At 41.7% G+C, this 22,383-nt stretch overlaps 1 protein-coding gene across 7 annotated transcripts in view; it reads left to right on the top strand.

The window, feature by feature from the left end:
• The window catches only part of CNKSR2 (connector enhancer of kinase suppressor of Ras 2), a 216,539-nt gene that overhangs the window by 190,099 nt on the left and 4,057 nt on the right, over positions 1-22,383 (top strand). For 5 of the 7 annotated variants that reach the window (XM_071812397.1, XM_071812401.1, XM_065858558.2 and 2 more), the window contains one exon: positions 20,884-21,080. In XM_071812397.1, coding sequence (XP_071668498.1) covers positions 20,884-21,080 — 197 coding nt within the window. Of the gene's footprint in view, positions 1-8,658; positions 8,862-8,933; positions 11,048-20,883; positions 21,081-22,383 lie in introns of those variants that run through there. The other 2 variants (XM_065858573.2, XM_071812404.1) reach the window with 2 other exon arrangements.

Here is a 22,383-nt window from a genome sequence, read left to right as displayed (position 1 = left end):
TGCTGGGCATGTATCCATTGCAGAGTGGCTCTGGGTCATCGTGCCAGAGCTTGCCCATGGGAGGAATGACCATGCGACCGGTCTGGAGAGCAGAAACTCCTCAGGACAAGTGTCCTTTGGCTGACCACGTTCTGAAGGAAGAGCACTCTTATCCGGCAGTTGCCAAGGGAGACTCTTTCTATAAGTAGCCCTCCCTCCAGCATCAGAGGGTGTTTCAGCCCATTCCCTCAGCCCCTTTGCAAAGTAGGATTCCTGTGCACACAACAGCCACCAATTGTGGTGGCAATAAGGATTTCCTCAACAAGTCTCTCAACACCCTTTCTGTTGCCCTGGGCAGGACCCAGGGCCTAGTGCCTGGTGGCCCAGGGCACGAGCATCGCTTGCTTGCCTGGAGGCTGCCAGTGGAGCAGGCCAAGCCCTCCTGAGTACTTGATACTATTACCCAGATCAAGGGTATTTTTTTATACTAGTGATGTCTGAAATGCATCACCCACTTCCCAGCAGATTGCTACGGCAAAGCCAAGGTCAGGTGTCAGTGGTGGAGCTGCCGTGGGTACTCCCACCCACCCAGCACCGGCCTTCTTCCCGCTCATATTCCTTGCCGAAGAGATGGGCTTAGTCTGCTCAGCTGCCATCTTGTTCCAACAGTAGCCCTGCTACCCAACTGCTCCCAGAGCTGAGGCAGTCCTTGGGGAAGGATCCTCCTTAATTTTATTAGTCTTCTCTTTTTCTGGTTATGGATAACTTTGAGGAAGCTAAAGACTTTTTTTCCCCGCTTGTGACCTAAAGCCCTGGGTGAGGTAACAAGAGTTAGCAAGTAGTCATGCATGTCCTAAGATCATTCTCTCAGTTCTAGCTGAAAGCCACAGAAATTGTATTTTCATTCTCCTGAAAAAGAACACTTTTAACATTTCAAAATATTTTGAGAAGTGCCCATCTCCAATGCCGCTCTGGTGGTTCGTGCTGGTAGAGGAACTTGTGCTGCTGTAGGAAAAGGGAAATGGGTACCTGGGTGCTGATGAGGCCATGCTGGTTGTCCCTGTGTGCTGCTGCATCACTCCAAGAGGACAGCAGGTCTCCCCAGAGCTCAAGAGTGTTGCCCTCAGGCCCATGGGATGGGACACTGAGGTATGAGCAGGGCTCTGCCCTCCCACATTGGGAAGGGGGCAGATGTGCAGGAGAAGAGAACCAGTGCCCAAATCAGGTATTGGTGCTGCAATCTTTTCAATGCTGGATTCTTTCTTCTGTGAAACAGTAGCATCATACAAAAGTATGGAAACTGCACCTCATCAAATACAATGCCCATCTCTGGAAACATTCCAGGCCAGGCTGGGGCGGGGCTCTGAACAACCTGATCTAGTTGAAGATGTCCCTGCTCATTGCAGGAGGTTGAACTACATTAGCTTTGGAGGTCCCTTCCAACCCAAACTAATCTATGATTCTGTGATTCTGTGTGTGACAGAAACGTATTAGTGTTTAGGAGATGCTTGAGGATGAACCAGGAAGGAGAAGGCTAATGAGAAGCAATTCATTTGGGCATCAATGTCTTTTTACCTCTGTACAAAGATCATGGACAGTAAAAACCTTGTAGGGATTAGTGACAGTGTAGGAATAACTCCTTCCCAGTTATCTCCAGCACACCAAGAACTTGATCACGATCTTCCCTGAAAAGGTGCTGGGCACACCACGTCCTCTCTCACCAAGAGGACCTTTGACTGGTGCCTGGATTTCAGAGGAAGGCTGGGCAGCAGAGCCAAGGGCTTTTCAATGGCTGGGCATCATGTGGCTGGGAAACCCAGGCGTGTCATCCAAAGCCTCCTCTGGGCTTCCTGACCAGCCTGACAAATGCCTTTTACCTTTTCTTTCACCAAACAGCTCCCTTGTGGTTTTCTGAATGAGTATTTAGCCAGGAGTTTGAACACATAAGGTGATACGACAGATTAGTTTGCTGGTTTTTCCCCCTCCTAAATTGTGTATAGAAGTACTTTTTTGCAAGCTTGAAGATATAGTGTCCAGTTAAAGAGATCATACTCACTGTAGCATGTTCAGGGATTTGAAATACTTTAAAGTTTGTTGTTTGTTGCTATCTTTAAAGTTGAAATACACTGGGGAACTTCTGACATTTTCAGCATTGGACTCCTGTAAGAGGAGCCTTTAGCCTGATGAAATCCCTGTCCAGTTCTGATTTTCTGTTCTTACAGTGGTGAGTGCATTGTTTGGCATATGATAGACTTAGGATATATATTTTATGAAAAATTTGGAGCGCCTCTGAAAATAGCTCTTACATGTTAGAAATATACAAGCAATTATAAGCAAAAACCAGAGCAATGTTCCACTAGCCAGAAGAATAGCTTACATAAAACCTTTCTGTGCAAGCTTTTTATGTAGACATAATTATTCTCATAAAAAATAAAATTCAAATTCATCAGATGAAGATGTATGCTTTCACTATCTACCAGGTGTGAAACATTTTATCATTAATTCTTCATTTTATATTCTCAAGTAGAATTCACTGCAGCAAAACAAGCAACTCACTGCTGTATTGGTCTGATGGGCTTCCAGGACACTGTAGACACCTGAGAAAGCAGCTGAATCATTGTTTTAAAGCAGGAAAAGCTATTTATGCCTTATTTTTATGGAAATCAAATAACTTAGAATCAAGGTTTCTAAAATCAGTTTCTTTATATGCTAATTTTGTGCAGTGTATTTCAGTTTCATGATCTGAGGAAGGGGTTTGAGGTCTGAAAGTATTTGTATTCCCAAGTGAGTTAATGTATAAAAATTTCCAGAAATATGCTGCTAATAAAAGTGATACTGAGCATAGCTTGCTACGATAATAGGACCGATTCTCCTTAAATATTCCTTATTAAAAAATTTGGTGATACAAATGCAAAAACTTTGTGCATTCCTGTTGTTTTTTTTTTTTTCCCCCAGGATTGAAGTCCAAAGCATTAGTCAGGAAACACAACTCCCATTTTTGTGCTGTATTATAACTCATTCTTTCACGGGACAACAAACTGGAACAACAGTTCTTGCTACTTCATGGTCAGGAAATAAAGACATGTCTGTTCAAGTGGTTCAGTGTAAGCTATACAGGAGGTTTGGTAGACTAAATTGAGCTTTATATACCATTATAGTCATAGCCTGGCTAATTTTAGCTTATGACAGGACTAAGAATTGGATGGAAAGGAACCTCACCTTTAGACGTATGCCTCATCTGCTTGTCTTTTGAATGTAACATGGAGTTCTCCTGGGTGAGGCTTGTCCCATCAGCGTATATAGCTTAATTTCAGTGTAATCCAGCAATTAGAGTGCCAATATGCAGGAATTAAAAGTTTTCAGAATTAATAAATTGCCCTGTGGGACACTGAAGTCCTGATTACATTTTGTGCCCTCTGAACATATATAAAATATAAGAAATCAGCCAACTTCTTTTTTTTCTGACCGTCGTTATTCAACTGTGTGCTTTTTTCTCCCGTCCAAAAGAACGATGTGCGTTTTTCTTTTTATACAAATAACAATGGATGTTTTTCATTATTTACCCAACCTCACTGTTAATGTCCCAAATTAGAGGGCCTCCTGCATCTGCGACCAAATCTATGGTATTAGTTTACAATGGTTATGAAACAAACTGCTCTGGAAAAACAACTGCAGATTCCAGACAGAGCCACAACTCAAGCTGCTCCATCTTGGAGTTGTGATCTGTCACTCCAGTAAGACCCCAGTAATGAGCTAAAGGAGAGAGTTTTACAAATACTAAGGAGGGACCTGTACAGCACAAGGATAACAATGAGATGTATATAATATGGAGAGACTTGATAAGTTAATGTGCTACATAAAAAAAAAAAAAAAATCCATATACCAAAGAGGAGCCAAAAATGGGGTCCTTATGGGTGGGTGGTGCTCCTTCCTCAGATGTTTAGCTATGGATACAGGTATCCTCCTTATTTGTCAAGCAAGCTGGAAGTTCATCAATTAATAAAAGATCCATAAACAAAGAGCAAATAATATAGGAGCTCTAGTGGCATTATCAAAAAGTTTTTTGTCAGCTAGAGAAACAATGTTAGTAAAGCAAATGCCTGATCTTTATGTAAGCTTTTTCCTTGACATAGTTGGGTGATGTCTTACTTCAGCAGAAGGTAGTGCAGAAAGAAAGGTTCCAAGTCCATGGCTGTTGTTATCAGAGGTGGCTTCCATGGAGCAGTAAGAGCAATCTGAGTGCAGGTGACCTCAGCACCCACTGTGCAATGCGTTGGCACCAAGAGACAGAGTGGTGTTGGGCACCACAGCTGCACGGCCAAGCAGGAGTCTGGGGAAAAGCATCATGAGTTTATAGTGTACCAATAAGTATGTTAGTGGTATGGTGCTGGAGTGTATTAGACAACCTCAGCTATGAATTTTCAGTTCTCCAGGTGCTTTTTTTTGTTTGTAACTCTAGTGAGGTTCTTACTTACTTGTTTGTTTGGGATAGGAGGTTACGTAGCTTTTTGGTATTGAATAGATAGAGGGTTATTTAGCAATAGCTGTAGTATATGTAGTACATACTGGGAGAGCCAAGATACCTTTATGCATTTAGAAATACTGTGGTAAGTGGGAGGAAAAATGCCGAGCAGAGCCCTGTAATTTCCCTGTGTCTTGTTCTCATGGAGTCAAACACAGCACTTGCAGAGGAGCAGATACAGCAATACGTAATCTAACCAGTAGGTTAAACAGCACACCCTGAACCTCTTCCTCATTGTGGTGCTTCCTCATATAACATTTGTGTTCTTGGTGTTCCTGTGTTTAGCCCAGTGAGGACGTGAAGGACAGTAAAGCATATGCTGTGATGATGGAAAAGCTGGAACTTGCTATTTATAGGTAGCATATTCCCATATTGTCATTGTTTGATTTAGTGCCCTTTACTGCAGTAACTCAATCTCCAGAGGAGTACTGAGTGACTCCTGCTGCTCCATCCATATCTAACTCACTCCTTACAGGATAACTTATAGAGATGCTGCTTTGGAGTATATTGTCAGGGGGCTGCACTGGATGTGTCTTCGAAACCCTCTTTCTTCAGGCACTCTCATTGCCAGGCTCTGTACCAGCTCCTTTTCATCTCTGCATGGCATCTGTCTGAGACCTGAGCAGTCCTGAAGACAGTAAGAGCTTCCCACCATTGAGCAATGGACAGTTTGTAGATCTGTCAGCATTCCTTCTGAGGACTCTGTGTCAAATGGTGTCGAGCCGTTTTCCTAGCAAGGAAGGAGTTGTATCTGGCACTGGACTTCTAACAGAAGCAGCCAGATACCACACGTAGTATTTACCTTTAGGGGAATGTGCATAACTAGACATACATCATTATTGGACTAGATAATAAGGAGGAGCATCTAGTTGAAGTTCTTCTGTATGTCTCATAGATATATAGACAGAAGTAGAAATATGTACACAAAATGGGATACAAATGAAGGAAACGTGGTTTAGAGGTGCACTTGGCAGTGCAAGATTAATGGTTGGACTCGATGATCTTAAAGGTCTTTTCCAACCAAAATGATTCAATTATTGTACCGAAGGACAGAGATTCAGAAGGTGGTTACAGTTTTACTGATTGTCACTATAGATGGGAAGTCTGAAATTTATAAAAACCTCAGTACTTATTTCAAAAGTAAGTTTCTTAACCTGCTATTATTCAACCTAACCCTTGTCTGAAAAGCAAATTTACCATAAATGTACCATTTAATAATCGGGCATCTTGTAGTGTGTTTAGGTAAAATATGTGATGTGAACACTCATAAGAAAGTGTATTCTCAAGTGACTGTGGTAAAATGCTCAGGAAGGCCTGCGGAGTTTCCCTTTGCTCTTGCTTGGCGGGCTGATCCCAGTCCTGATGCATTCTGTCACCACCACTTTCAATGGGTAAATACCCCTCATTGCTACAGGTTTGCTCAGACATAAGATACCTTGTATCTTATGTGACCGCATTAGCTGAAGAAATATGTGCAGATTTATAGCAGGCAGTTTTGTTTCTGTAACCTCTCTGGGGAAGTCATTTGCTGTAAAGCTCTTCTCATAATACATGCGTAATTTGGTTGATAAATGCAGTAAGTTCACTTCATTATTTTCATAGGGTCATATTCATTTTGTATATGAATGGCAGCTGGTTTATTTTTCAAAGTATTTGCAAGTCTCATGAGTTTCATAAGTCAAAGTGTCAATAAGTATCCATCCAAAAGTACATTATTTGTTCTTTGTTATTTGTATTTGTTATCCTTTAAAATAAATTAAAAAAAAAAAAACATATCGAGAAATGGAACCATATGCTGGAGATTGATTACTTATATTATCTTGCTAATGCCAGTGATACGGAAGAAAAATGTGGTTTTTATAATAAGAAAAACCAAAAAGCAGAATTTCTAAACTCTTAATGTGTATCTACACTAATAGGAAATATTGTAATAGGAAATTACTCTCAGTAACAGTGGCATAGTAAATAAGAAAATCTATTTAGAATAGCCCCTCAAGTGTGCCTGTTAATTATATTCACTGTCAGATAAATAGGACAGTGTATGCTGCCACTTATCTTAAGAGGTCCTAATGAAAGGCTGTTCATGCACGTTATGACTGATCCAAACTGGGACAGTGAAGAATTACCAGTGTTTGATGATAGGCCTGTAATGGCCTTAGCAATATTACTAAGTAGGCTTTTTGAAAGAGTGTCTTCTTAGCAGTTTCTTTCAGAAATAGTCACCTATTGAGTTGGATTTTAGACACATAATAAAGTCCTGTTCCACCATTTGTTGAAGGAAGCACAATTTTTCAGTAGACACAGAGGACATGTCCCAGCCTCAGGGTATAAACATATAGAGCGGGGTATAGACATGCCCTAGGCAACACATTTACCCTACCTTCAATAACCCTCCTTTAATTCATAGCCACCTTGTTTCATGAAAAGCAAAATTTCTTTCCTCAAAGCCTCACCTCTGAAACCAAACTTCCTGAATGTTTAGAGATAAAGTTATATGAGCAACATCCATGAGACAACAGGATCTCCTGAAGCTGCAGAAGTGATGCATGTGAGACAGAAGTATCTTCTTTCACTTAGCATGTTTTTCCAAACAAATCCAAGACTCTTATTTTAAATGTTGTGACTATTTGTAGAATAAAACACGATGAAATATGAAAACCATTCCCTTTTGCAGTCTACCAAAGTCTCCCTTCCCTCAACCTCATGAATCCTGAAATGTACTGGTTTGGCCTTTTGTTTCTCAGGGGTTTGGGGGTTGGAATTTTTTTGGGAGGGGGGCGGGGGAGGGTGTTTTGTTTCTTTTTTGTGTTTTGTTGTTGTTTTGGTTGTTTGGTTTGCTTTGGGGTTTTTTTTGTTTTATTTTGTGTTTTGTTGTTGTTGGTTTGGTTTTCGTGGGGTTTTTTTGTTTGGTTGGTGGGTTTTTTTTCACATTTTGGTTGTAGAATCAAACATTCCTTATTTTAAACAATAAGTTATGTAAAAATTTGTCTCAACTGCTATACTTAGGACATAGTTATATAAACTGTTTTCCTCTCTTCTTCCTCCTCTCCTGGTCAATGCACAGAGTCCCTGAGAAGCCTCAGCACTGGAGGAGAGGTTGAACAGGGTTTGAGTTCCAGATAGCATTGCTCACTCTCTGCCTCTCTGGAGACTCATTTTCCAGTTGCTGCCGTGGGTGGAGTAAATGGCACCAATGTTTCCATCTGGGATTTTCTCCACCTTGTGCCTTCTGTCACTGAGACATTTCTTTTCTGCTTTCCAGACCTTTTGTGATATACTCGAGAGTAAAAAAGGCAATGCTTGATATTTCCCTTCCTTTTTCATCCTGTCCTTTGGAAAAAAAAAAAAAGAAAAAATCTCTTTAACAAGGGATAAACAAGTCTTACCAGTTAAATTGGGTTTAATTTGTGCATCTTTCTATTCTGCACAGTTGAACTCTTTCCCAAAGTGGTTTTTTTAAACAACAAAATGTCCCCCAGCTTTTCATATGTGGGATCTAAAACTGTAATGGATTTCAAGATTCATGGAAATTTTCATATTTTATTACAAGTAAGTGTAGTAGACAATAATAGAACAGGGTATGTACTGAGAGCAGCTGGGCTTTTGAAGCTGCCCTCTGTGCAGTGAGTGCATATCCACACAGAGACTCTGAGTAAACAACTTAGCTGGATGCTGTTTATTCCACCTCATCTCTCTTTTCTTTGCTAACTCAGGCCCACAAAGATTCTCAAGTTCTCAAGCCCTAGCTTTTGAATGTCTGTAGTGTCAGTACGGTTTAAAAATCACATGATTTCCCAGCTCTGTATCTTATCCTTTGCCCAACGTTGCCCAAAGCTGGATTGTCAGCTAGGACAAGGAAAAGAGCCAGAGCGCGTTGTGCCACTTCTTTTTCTAGTTCATGCATAAGTTGCCAACAGGATATTTTTCTGTGTTTTTAGCACGTTTGGTGGATTTGGGGCACATTTTTTGCTTCCTTTGTCCTCATTCATGTGACCCTTTTCCAGTGCTTCCAAATGAGCTAATGTCTTTTAAACACGGAGGAGACCAACCCCAGTTGGTTAGGCTGTGTATTGTTCTCTTGTTTTATTGTATTGTTTGGTTTGGTTTGGTTTGGTTGGTTTTTTTTTAATTGGTCTTTGTTCTGCTCTTTTTTTAAGCATATCCACAAAGATACAGTACATACCTTTCTGCCCTAAATACCTCTTCTGCATCAGGGATGGAGCAGTGTGTAACAGCAGAACAGTGCCATGTCTCTGTCCTCATGAGCATAGCTGCATGCAGATTAGAAAAGCTCTGTAGTGCTGCTACTGTATGCCAGATTTGCTATTTGCTCTTGTTTGCATGACAGTATTTCTGATATACTAATATGGTATGGAAATAATGGCACATCACAGTTCTTTCACCATATTGTATCACTGCTTTATCGTATTAGGCTAATACACTGCGAGAGTTGATAGCACCTCTCCATGTCAAATGGGATCTACTTCTCTTGGCACTGAACCGGTTGGACTCAAAGGTTGATAAACTTATCATTAGAGAATTGACACGACGGAGACTCAACTTCAGCCTCTTGCAAGCAACTTAATGGCCTCCGTTCAGAAAGTCAGTTCTTCTTGAATAACTGATGTTTGTAACAGAGAACAGACCTGTTAAAGCATAGACAACCACATGCCTGGATATGAGGCTTCCAGGAAGGTGTCAAAGGGCATGGCCAGTCTTTTGAAGAATGCACCCTTTCCACAATGGGACTAGGCACAAGGTCAGATCCAGTCTACACGGAGCACATTTGCAGAAAATACTGCCCCCCGCACGGGAGAACGGAAGGGGAAGAGGGTCTTGGCAGGGAAGGGCTTTGATGTCACTCAGTTTTGTTCTGCAGACCTCGAGGAATTAAAGAGGGATTCAGCCATGGTAACTGTAAAATCCTGTTGCTTGTACTGAACTCCAGTGAACCCATTCAGGCCAACCAGACCTGTGTCATTTAAGCATACTTCACGTTAGTGAAGGAAGTCACCTTGCAGTGTCATGCTAAACTAAGTGTATTCTGTCAAGTGGAGGTATGTACAGACCTTTCAGAGACTTCCATTTATCTAATGATTTGTAATGAATTACCAGAGGGTACACTGACACTGGTTTGGATGATGACGGAGAAGATGCCTCACGCTGAGATTTATTAGACTCTGCAGATAAACTCTTCAGTTCCTCTTTATCTTCTAGGACTTAAACATGTGAGTGATGCTGCCTGGCCAAGTAGGCACAAAGTATTCTCTGTATAACACCCAGACTCCAGGGGGCTGTTTTGGGGCCAGCATTTGTCTGGATGTCACTCAAAGTAGATTCAGATATTGTATTTATCATTATGTTCTGGGTCCCCTCTGGGTTGATGTTTGCCTCTCTCTCTGTGGTTAGAATGTGGATTTTCCTTAATATATTTGGCTAAGGGTGTATTGTAATAATGTTAATGCTAATTATTTGGTATTTCATACTATCTTATGGGGAGATACTTTTAAAAATGTATTTTGAAATGTTTTCTTTCTGTTTGTTCAATGTATGGTATTGCATTATGTTAATACCAATAAAATTATATATATATATAGTTATATATATTTCCCTTTTATAAGAAGTAAATTATGCTTTTTTGCCTCACAAACAGGAAATGTGCAGTGAATAAAATTACATCATTCTGCCTTACAGCAGATGACAAAGCTTATAATAGTTTTAATATTCTTTTTTGAAAAATAAAAAGTATAGTATGACATACACTAGTTGGAAATTCATCAAAATGCATGTTTTGTGTTTCTGCTCAATGGGACTGTCACAAATCAGCATAAATATTTAGCAATGTTGTTTTGGCATCTTTAATTTTTTCCAATCAAAAACATACACTGTATTTCTATTATTAATTACAAAACTGTACTGTCATAAATTTTTTGCCTGTTGGCCAAATAGACAAACCCACTGAGTTTTTATGACTCTCTTGTCTGTAGGAATTGATTTTTAAATTTAATTTAGTGCTCTTTCCAACACTTGGCAAAGGTAGAGTTTATTTTTTGTATAAGGTTGCCTTTGAAGTACCTGCCTCTGCCAGGGCTGATCAATCACTGCTAAGTACATAAAGATTGTGCAACCTGAAGGATATGTCATTAAAGCCTTGTTGGAATGGCCTGCAACCCCAGACAGTCCTTTACATTCTGTCAGTAAATTCCATCATTAGTTAGAGGTGAAATGTTTTGGAAATGAATTAGAGAAGCAGAAGCAAAGATGTGACTCTAAAATGTCCTTTGGCTGCCATTTGGGGTTACACTGATGGCTTATTCTCTGCTTGTAGCCAAAGGCCAACATATATCTGTGGTAAAATGAATTAGATTGTCTTCAGCTTCCTCTCTTTCTTTTCCCCACCCTTTCTAACATACTGTATTGAGTATCTTTGTTTTGCAGAGGCATTCAGAAGGGCTGTAATTAGCAGTCCCTGGCATTTAATTGCATACACATTTGTTAAATATTTTTCTGTATGCCTTAAAATAAAGTATAGAAAATGGCAGTAAATGTTTCTTTAATGAAGGCACTTGATTTATTTATGAAGCCAGGATTTTTTGAAGTTGTCATTTTGGGCTTAATAAAGGAAATAAGCCAGCAAATTTTCAGTTTTGCCTTTGCGTAACCATCATCTGTAAGGGCTGATGTTCATTTCCTTTCTCTTGTTTCTTTTGTGTGCAAACACATTCTGCCCAATGGATGGGAAACAGACCTTTCTCCTGTGACAACTCTCATGCCGGTTTTGAGAGAGAGCTTTACGTTGAGGTGCAGATGTGTTCACAAGTTCATTGTGACATCTGATGACATGAGTACTGCCTAGAAAAGCTGCATGATGTTGCATTTCTCTTGTCACAGTATTAACTTTTACTCTCAAAGGTGCTTTGAACTCTGTGCGGTGCCTACAGACCGTGGTGGCGTGATGGCCATTCAGCAGCTGACAGGGAGTGCTTAATATTTGGCAGTGCCGTTCCCCACTTATAAATAACATGTGAATCAGGGTGCAGATTAATTAGTCTGGAATCTATCAGTGCAGCTATCATAACATGTGCAATTATAAATGCAATAATAAATCTGAATAAATATCTTCTGGGACAATGTTTTCAGAAGTATTTCAGGCGCCTTTCCTAAATGCCTCAGGAGGTGCTTCCCCAAGAGACTGCAGTGCACTATAGAGGTAACTGAGCCAGCTATTAAAATAATCTGCCCCCCGCCCACACTAACTTGCCATGTTTCTTTCATGTTGAAAGTAGGATTGCAATTCCTAAGTGACGCAAGTGCTTTCAAAAATTTCGCTCTCAGTGTTACATTTTCATATAAATAAGCAAACTTGGGATGTAGCCTGAAATTTATTTTCTTGGTGGATGTTGTTCACCAGTAACACCCACTCCTTCCCTTCAGGCTTGCTTTCATGTATCAAGCCCTTAAACCTTGACAGGCATGGCTGTTGCACAAGAGTGACTGTGGCTTGATTCTGACTGGTGAGTAATGTCGCTGAGTCCATATCATTTCTCACCTAACCTTTCACAAATTCGTGTGCTCTAGCAGCTTAGGTTTGTGAAAAAAAAAAATAAAAAATCCTGAAGGACTAATTGCTTCCATATATTGCTTGTGAGATGTATCTGTAGGGGCTTCCTCGTCCTGTTTAAAAATCACAACATGCCCACATATATAGCAGTTTACCCAGTTTGCTTCAGCTCCCAGCACACCTCATGAGTATGACAAGTTTCTCATTGTTTCTGAACCATGGGACTGAGCATACTAGCAAAATGTAATTGTTCTGTTTATTTCACTTCAACATTGGTAGCTTGTGGTAGAATTGAACAGCACTTACGCTGATGTGTGGCACAGAAAAATGTCAGGATATCCTACTTCATCATGTTAAAATTCTCCCAAAGAGTCACTAAAATCTGTTCGGCAGATGAAGGCTAAGCTGATGCCTTCATAGGCAACCTAATGAGTAGCGTACCGTGTCCAAATACCAAAGGATGCAATTAGAACACTGCTGCCAAAAAGTTCTGCCACTGATCAGAGTTCCCTGTTACTTTGGGAAGCTTTGGAGTTATTTCATCTTCAATCTTATGCCATCTCTGAAATCACAGCCCACCAATATAACCTCATGAAACAGCAGGGCTGGGAGCAAGTGAGGAGTTTCTCCCGATGCTCATTCGAGGTGTGTAAGAGCTGTCCAGAGGCAGCACGAGCAGAGTGAGCTAATTATTCCCTCTGTCTGTGTTTTCCCTTCTCACTAACATATTAACTCATTTGCTGGCACCTGTACTTCATTGCTAAGTGGATGTTGAAAATGACAAAATGTTACTGTCAGCCCAACAATGCAGGTCTGCAGGGAGAAACCTCGAGGACTGATTTTTTTCTAATGCTGAGTTTAGTGTTGGCTGTTTTTAATAAGGGATTCCAGTAATGTGGGAAGCCGAAGAGACGTGACTGACGTGGGCGTGAGACTTCTAGTAAGACCAGCTCAAGTGTCCTGTGGAGGTTGAACACGCTTCAGCCTACCAGCTCACCAGCTGCGCTCTGCAGGGCAGTGGTGGCTCGCAAGGCTGTGACAAAGTGTAGGCAGCTAGTCATTCAAATTACACCAGAAAGGTGACCTCAGAAGAAAATAAATTTGCAGGGATCTACTGATCCAAAAAGAAAACCACTAGTGCTATAAGTATTTCACATAAAGAATTAGACCTTTGGTGCTATAGCAAAGGTTTAGCATCCTTCAGGCCTCAGATCTTTAAAAAGCAGTTATGGTACCTCACTGCTGCTGGTTGAACTTGGTTGTAGTGGAGAATGCCTGAAATCACTTCAGAAATCTGTCCTATAGGAGATGAGTTTTCCATGTGGCTGCACAGTTCACTTTATTTCAAGAAACCAATTTGTGCTCATGTACATGAGAGGAGAGACAGCCCCATACCACTGAGCGGAAAATTTCATCATATTGCAGAGCTCTGTTTTGTTGGTGCTTTCGGTGGACACCGTCTCTAGGGAATATCTTTTTTGCCAGCAGATTTACATAATACGAGAGAATAGTAACCATGTACCACTATCCCGATAACTCTAAAGTACTTCCTCTTTAGAGGAAAGAATGGTATGAAATGCAAACTTAATACTCATTCTCTGATCCTCCAGCCACTAATGTTTCACTAAACACATGTATCAAAGCTTGTTCTTATACACTGCTCCTCACTTCCTTGACTGAAGACTTTGGGGGAAATCCTGCACTTTCAGGTACGCGGGGTCAGAAAGGATGGAGGATTACACAGATCAGAAAAGGTCAGGCAAAGGGAGAGAAAAACAGAAGACCTGCAAAGGCCATGCACTGCACAAGAATCCCTCAGCTTTTCTCAAGCTTCCCTTAAGCTTAAACTTTTCTTCATTCATGGAACTCTCATTAATATATATGTGTGTATATTTATATGCATATGTATATAGAGAGAGATGCATAGGCATACTCACACACCCAGTCAGACCTTGAGTTTGCCATAACACGGAGTAGGAGATGACACAGGTTTCTATTTGTGTCTATTTGACAGGGAAATCTGCTCCTTATTACCCAGAGCTTTCAACATAGACCTGTTATTGCACCTCCTGCCTGCTGTGTCGTGCCAGGCTTAAACACTGTGCTGCTTCTTCCTTTTCTCAGTAATCAGAGATGTGATTTCTGTAGCGTTCTCCTGCCAGGAGCTGATTTTCCATTTCACCATGGCTCGTACCTGTGCAGGGATGACCTCATACACAGCACACAGCTGTGCAGACACTGTCTCCTTGTAAAACTATCTTCCTTTGTTTCACCATTTTGTTCCTTTTAGTTTATAGTCTGGAGAGAAAGGAAATCGCTAGCTTAGCCTGCCTGCCATCCACCCAAATAGTGTAAAAAATGACTGTAATTTCTGTTTCTTTGCATCATAAGCATTTGGACATGCCTCCTTCTTGTGCAGTTTGTGCAGTTTGTTAACTTGAACAGCAGCAAAGTTGGATTTAAGCCTCACACTGAGAAACCAATAACAACTACTTTGGAGGATTTCTTCTCTCTCCTCTCCTCCAGCACAGCGAAACCTCACATCCACTCTCCTTCCATCCTTTTTCCTTTCTCACCTTAAATACAGGGAGATCCCTCCTGTCTTTCTCTGAACTGTTCCCCCCAAGCCCAGCCAGGCTGTTGAACCCTGTGGCCATGGTATATGCCCTGCCTGCTCATGGACACACTTGGGCTGGCAGATAGACAGAGCTGGGGCTCAGGAGCTTGCCGAGGCAGACCTCCCTTCCTCAAGGGATCAGCAGGTGTCCACCTCCTCTCCATTCCCTACCAGTGAAACCACTGCAGGACCAGGCGGGTTGTTGATAGACTTCTTCATTAGACACAGCGCAGGCTACATGCTGTGGCATAGGAAGATTACAAAACACTTTGTCAGTCCTGGGATTATATCACTGATTAGTTAGGAGACGAGCTTTTCTGTTCCCAAAATAGATGCATCAGGGTCAAGAAAGCAAAGCAAAAAAAAAAAATACACACCCAGAGATTTGTGCATCAGGGCCTGTTTTATCTAGCTTGAGAGTGTTTCCCAGAGGCCAGGGATGCTCTCTGTTTTCCTGGAGCATCTACTGACACTCACAGAAAGTCTCTGGGAGGTTTCAGGCAGGTGCCTCTCCTGTGTGAAAGGTGAAGCAGGACAGTGTAATTCTCAAATTGGAATCAAATCTTTGAAATTTGTAGGGGAGAATAACATATGGCAGAAGTTTAATAATGTAATTAGTGATGTATTCTAACAAAATTGCTTCCTTAAGATCCTGAGAAAGCTGAGCTGAGCTGATTCCTCTGCCAGAGAAAGCAAGCTTACTAAAAGGAATGAAAATGGGCACTTAAATTTCAGTGGAGCTGGGGGATTTCAGTCTGACTCTTTGTGCCTTTTTCGCTGCCTGTCACAGACTTTGCAGCAGCTCAGCTTTCTCAGGATTTGCAGAGGGTGGTTATTTTGTTCAAATGCAGGGCAAGTAGAGGAGTGGGCGTGCATGGGAGGAGTTGCAGGGCGAAGGAAAGCACATCACTAAGCTATAAAGGTACCAAGCAGCAAAGAGGATAGCAGAAAAACGAAGAATGCCATGAGGGCAGCAGTGGTGTCCATCAGTCAGGATGAGGAGCCTGAAGGTGACAGAATGAGCCTGGGTGGCATTAGGAGACACTAGCAAAGCACAAAGGGGTCTCAAGGGAGAGCTTCAACCCTTGAAAAATCTGACCTTGTCAGCACAGAGAGTGGTAAAATTTATTATTAGCTGTGTTCTACTATCCTTGCATGGGCAGTTATGTCCACTTACAGTCCCCAGTGCAGTCCTGGGGTTCTCTGGTATCTCACTGAAAGAGGAAAACCATGCAAGCTTCCAGTGGCTGGAGCTCTTACAGGCAAAGTGAGTCACAGAAGTGTAGGAACCTCCACTGAAAATTGGTAGGGATTATTCCATATATTTAAAGCAGATTTATGAGAAATGTCTGCCTAGAGTTCCTCTGCATCCAGAGAGTGAGCTGGGTTGCAACAATGACCATTTGCATGGCCCTAATTCAGTACTGTGTTCCTGAATCATCAGTTTACGTGGACCGATCGTCTCTTGATCAATGTAAATACCAATGTTAACTGTTTCTCTCTGGTCACTTTTCACTCAAGTGCCTCATATTCCTACTTATTGCTCTTAGAATCTTGGTTTATAAGATGGAAACAATGGAAATACGGATACCTCAATGGAGCTCAGAGGTGGCTACACTTAGTACATTGTGGAGCTCAGGGCATGATCTTTTCAACAACAAATGATAACACAGTCTAAGAAATCCCACCAGTTTTGCCTGAATGCCAACAACCCAAACCATTCCTGACCTCTTTGAGTTTCACACACCCAGCCACAACTTCCATCTCCCTCTCCTGAGAAAATGTAAAAGTAGGTACAAATATTTACGGCATTTTAAGACGTGAGGGCAGAGTACAAAAAGTTCAGAAAATCTTCCTTGTAGAAAACAGAACAATGAAAAATAATAACACACCATTTACTAGACTGATATATTTTTTATCTCCTGAATTTGATGCAAATGGCTTTGAATTCACTTGAAGACACAGCGGAAGCTTCATTGTTACAAAATTTAGTACCAACATATTCTTGTATTTGGAAGATGTCGTTGTGAATATAGATGCTGTGTGCTGCACAGTTTCCACAGCTTTATTTCTGCTCCAGAATTACAGAGTTTGAACAACAAGGGTTTGGGTGGCACGGAGGACAAAATTAGTGCTTCAGAGAAGAGATCCTGCTTTTTAGCAGGATGTGGAAACAGCTACCAGTGTATTCAGAGAAAGATGATGGCTGGGGAGATGAAACCCATGACTCAATAGCCAAGTGAGGGTGAAAAACAACCTGCTGCATTGACTGCTCTTCTGAGGTCATCTGCAAAACCCCATTAGGCCGCATTTTCCACCTAAATAAGACATTACCTGAGGTCTTATTCTTCCTTAAGGAGACAGCCCTGCTGTAATAGCATGACTCCTGTACAAATCCACCAATTTAAAAAAAAAGAAAATATGTTTTAAGCTCAGCTGGTTTTAAGCTCAGCTGTGTATTTAATCAAGTACCTCAGATGCTTTATGGTGTTAAGGGTTTCACCAACACCTACAGGAAATCAATCAAAGTCTTCAGCAGAAGGGTGAGGGAGGGGATATTCGTGTATAATCTCATTCCCGCCTACTGAGAACCATTGAGAGCAGCAGTACCACCACCTTCAGTGTTTCTCTGGAAAATATTAAGGGCATGGGATGTGTTAGCGTGATGCCTGCCGCCCTCTCCCCACCGTGGGTGGAACAAGGCAGCATCTTGCCCGGTTTGAGCTTCCCCAGCTCCAGCAGCCGTGACACATATAAGAGAAGGAACCTGCTGGTTTTCCCCCCTTCTCTTTCCTTTATAGCAAATTACATCCCCTTTTCTACATGCAGCTCATAGCTACAGCACCAAGGCAGTGACAGAGCCCAGAGGAGGCAGCCTCAGCTGGGTAGAGGTAGTGTGCCAGTGAACTTCAAAGAGCCGTTCTCAGTGCTTTGCTGCCTAACCCTGCCTGCATCGTGCCCATGTAGTCCTGCACCTCTTCCTATGCAGCCTCAAAGCTGTCCCCATTTGGGGCGAGGGTAGGAATCCCCTGTCCGCAGTCTCTCTGAGGCCCACACTGGGCAGTGGCAGCCTGCCCAAGGAGGTGAGCTCTGAGGAGCACCAGCCGTGCGGACCTGCAGGCCAGTGGCACAGGGAGGGAGGGTATGACAAAGCCCCCCAGCTTTGTGGTTGAACCCACATGGGCCATGCTGCCTTCCAGGCACTTGTCATTTAGGATTGAACCTCAGGTACTTCTCCATGGTGGGAGCCTTTTGTTTTTCTGGGAGCCTTTTTTTTTTCAGGAAGCCAGGTGTTTTCAGTGGCAAGCCTGGACATGATGGCCAGCTGCTGGTCCAGGCTCTAGGTCACCCTAGCAAAGTGTGGCCAGCAGGTCTAAGGCAGTGACTGTCTCCCTGTTCTCGGCACTGGTGAGGCCCCACCGCAAATACCGTGTTAAGTCCCTCACTACAAGAAAGACATTGAAGTGCTGAGGAGAGTTTAGAGAAGGGCAATGAAGCTGGTGAAGTGTCTGGAGCACAAGTCTGATGAGGAGCAGCTGAGGGAACTGGGGCTGTTCAGCCTGGAGGCTGAGGGGAGACCTTACTGCTGTCTACAACTACATGAAAGGAGGTTGTAGCAAGGTGAGTGTCAGTGTCTTCTCCCAAGCAGGAAGCAATAGGACAAGAGAAAATGGCCTCAAGTTGTGCCAGTGGATGTTTAGATTGGATATTAAGAAAAAATTCTTCACAGAAAGGGTTGTCAGGCATTGGAACAGACTGCCCAGGGAAGTGGTGGATTCACCATCCCTGGAGGGGTTTAAAATATGTACAGATGAGGTTCTTAGGGACATGGTTTACTGCCAGTGTTAGGTTATGGTTGGACTTGATAATCTTGAGGGTCTTTTCCAACCAAAATGGTTATATGATTCTGTGAAAGCAAAATTCAGATGACACAGAGTCAAAACACTGGTTTGCTTCTTCAGCAGACTGTCCCTGTACTAATCTCCTGAGGGTACAACATGGCAATGCTGCTGGGGAAAAGAGTCCTGAAGAGAGATCTTTTTTACCTTGTATAGCAAGGGATAAGAAAATGAGAGAAACGGATGTAAAATACTTCCTTGCAGACTGAGTTTTTTGTTGTTGGTTTTTTTTTTTCCCTTTGCTCTTTGCACTTCCATTCCCCATCTTGTCAGACTAGTGGACTTCGGTGTTCAGAGATATGAACTGATAGAGAGATCCCAAACATTTGCTCTTGTTGCTGCATGGACTTTTTCAGGAGGCATAAAAAGCAAGACTGCAGGGAAATTTAACAAAGCTTTAAGTATTCAGCTACTGAATGTTTTGCCCTTAAACACATTATATGTTTTAGTAAGAAAGAAATCGGCAAGATATGGAAACGCATCTCATTTCTGTTACACGTCTCCGAGCAAGGTAGCACATGCTGGGGGGATTGAAGGAGCTCTGTACAGACCCACAACACCTCCATCAATAAAAAGCCTCTAACCCTTCTTTACTTTCATATCTCTTTAATAAAAATGAGTGCTTTAAAAACAGCTGTCTCCTAGAAAGGGCAAAGGAATAAACTGATGAGAGATATAGTTAGATCAGTTGCTGACTGCAGAATTCTTTGATTGTGTTAAGATCTACACAAATGCAAACATGTTTTGTGACAGGGTGTGGAGACTTGAGTCTCTGGAGTTCTTGCTTGAGCCTGAGGTGAGTAGTTGCCATACTGCACAGTATGGACTTGAATGGAAGATTGTCTCAGGTAGCTGCTGGTGGGCTGGAAATGTCACTTCTAAACAGTAGCTGTCCTCCCTGTTGGTGCTCAATAAAAAACCCTCTAAACACCTGAGGAGGTTGAGGTTCATTACTTACGGACATGTAGCATGTGCTGAACTTTCAGCCCGTGGAGATGGCACTGTCTTGGTGCAGTGTCAGTTGCAGGATAAAAGCAACACTTGAAACCAAACAGATGTAGCCTTCCTAACAAGACCTTTCATGAAAGCATCCTGAGAACACAGACACATGGGGGCAGGAACACATACAACACTATGAAAGCCAAGACTGGGGGGGGGGCTCCTGAGGGCTCTGGAGACAACTGGGAGGTCACACACAGGTGATGGCCGGTTGTTGTCTGTACAGGTGTGTCAATGTGTGAGAGGTAGCCAGGATGGAGCTGCCTGTCTCACTACCTGGCTGCTCCCCCATGGCTACCCTGGCTTCTCCTGGTCACCACCCCACTGATCCTGGCACTTCACTGGCACTTCCTATGTTTGTACTGAGTCATCAGACTGTTTCTTCTGGAGGAACCAGTGTGTGAGAAGTTGAAATGTTTTCATGGTTTCTAATGGAAGCATCTCAAATGCTCATATCAGAGTAACATTTCATCACCACCCTTTGCTTGATTTTGGTTTTAGAGAAGCAAAATCTCTTTCTTTTTTATTTTTTCTTTAAAATGCTCACAGTACTAGTTAAAACAAATATTTTTAAACCTGTAATAAATAAATAAACACACCTATAAGGCAAACAGCTCTGGTTTGGTTTGCTGTGCTGCTGGGTAGGCTGTCATGAATGTGCTCTTATGTCCAGTCTATAGTCTGCTGCTGAACCTTCAGGTAATAGTACAGTAAAAAAAAAAAAAAAACCCACAAGTGACATCATTGCTAACTATTGAACAACACTCTTGAGTATCCAAAATAAGAGATATAAAGAAGTCGACTTTTCTAGGAGGGAAAACAACGTGTCATTCCAAAACCACCATAAGAAACATTATCAGCACTCCTGGGATGAGATTCAATTCCTGGTCACCTTCCTCAGCAGCATGCTTCCGGTGCTTCCAGGGCTTTCTTTTCCTGTAATAACCAGTGTTATTTAACTCCAATACTCAAGATATGATTTCTAACAGTGTGTCACTCTAATATTACTACGCCTTGCAACATTTGTCTTTTTTTTTCTTCTTTCTGTGCATGTCAAGACTTTGCATTCTTGGAAGTTTTTCTCCCTTTCTCCTGAAGGCAATAGCAAGAAGGAGCAGTTACAATTGTAGCGCTTTTTTCTGGAACTTAGCAGGTGTGAAATACTCTTTTTATGGCCTAGTTAAGTCTGTTACATGTTTTGCAGAGGTTTTTGATAGATTTCCATATAATCACATTAACGATACGTTGTTTCTTTCCTTCTTTTTTTCCTCCTTTTTTTTTTTTTTTTTTCTTTTTCTCATTACAGTTGAAACTATAGAGGAAAAAACAGCAGACTCCTTGCAAGATTTGTACAGAGCCCTGGAGCAGGCCAGCCTGTCTCCCTTAGGAGAACACCGGATTTCCACTAAGCTGGAGTATAAGAAATCTTTTATAAAGAGATGTAGCGATCCAGTAGTCAATGAAAAACTGCACCAGCTGCGAATTCTGAAAAGCACTTTAAAGGTGAGATAAAAGAGGGAGGAAAAATCCTGCCCCAGGGTTGAATCGGACTGGACTGTATTTAGAGATTAATTGTGCACAGCTGGAGTTCAGGCTGAACCTGGTGTGTTAAACAAGCAGGGGAGACATAGGGAAATGCTGTTTGCAAAGTAGGGAAAAATGCGCCTTGGGAGATCAGTCGAAGTGAGGGGATCAGCTTTTATTTTTGAGTAGATAAAATCTCAGTCAGCTGCTCCTCTTCTAGCTAGTTTAACAGAATTTGACATCAAATTATCAGAGGAGACCTTAATCCCTTTTTGAGTCCTGAACATTTTCATTTACCAGAATGCATTCACTCTGTAATTGCTGAAGTATGAATTTAAGCAAAGGCAGCCTTTCAGAAGGCAGCAATACCTTTTACAACACTTGATTATTTTCTGATTGCTGAGCTTGTCCAGGAGGAAACTGCACTCTTGCTTTCTGCATAAGCTGATAGAACTTTGTATTTAATCAGCAGGATTTATTAAATACATAGATAGTAGTAATGATAGATTTGAAGATTTTTATGGTTATTCTAAATGTACCACAGTTCATTTAACCTTCTTGTCAGCTTCTTTGTTTGTTACAGCAGTTTCAATTCTGTCCTGTTAGACATTTTGGCAAACAATATGCTGGATTTCCCCAGGGACCCTGTTAACTATATTAAATTATCACATTTTAAGTCACTAGATAATTGCACAGTGGGCTTTGTAACAGCTTTCATCAAAGAGGGCTTTATCAACATTATTTAATTTAGTTTTCCATCACCTAGAGAAGCATTTAAGCAATATTATTTTCACGCTCTGGGACTCCCATGTTGAAAAAATCTTACACATACTTAACTTTCTGCACTGTATCGTCTCATTGAAGGTAACTACTACTTGTAGTATTATCTGGGTGGGTCTTTACAGAATTAAAGCAGTTGAAAAAAGTCAAGATACATGGGCTTTCCAAATGACTTATAGAAGTGTGAAAAACTGAAACAAAATCACAGTACTCTCAGATGTGGCAGGAGGTTCACACTGTATCTGTGCTTTTCACCACGGCAGGATCACTCATACCAAAATCGTGGTTCAGTGTCAGCAGCTTGCTGCCATACTTAATTGTCTTTCTTCTTAGCATTTCTTGACACTTGAGCTACTAGGTACCAATGGCTTCCTACAGATGGAATTGCTTACTTCCAGGGAATTCCAAAAACAGCACAACCTCTTGACCCAGCAGATGCCTGTTTTCATGAGTCTCTGGGACTTCCCTCTTTTGGACCAAGCAAATACAATTTGTTCATTCC

This window comes from Patagioenas fasciata, chromosome 1, assembly GCF_037038585.1.
Source record: "Patagioenas fasciata isolate bPatFas1 chromosome 1, bPatFas1.hap1, whole genome shotgun sequence".
NCBI lineage: Eukaryota > Metazoa > Chordata > Aves > Columbiformes > Columbidae > Patagioenas > Patagioenas fasciata.
This window is presented reverse-complemented; position numbering and strand designations above follow the sequence as displayed.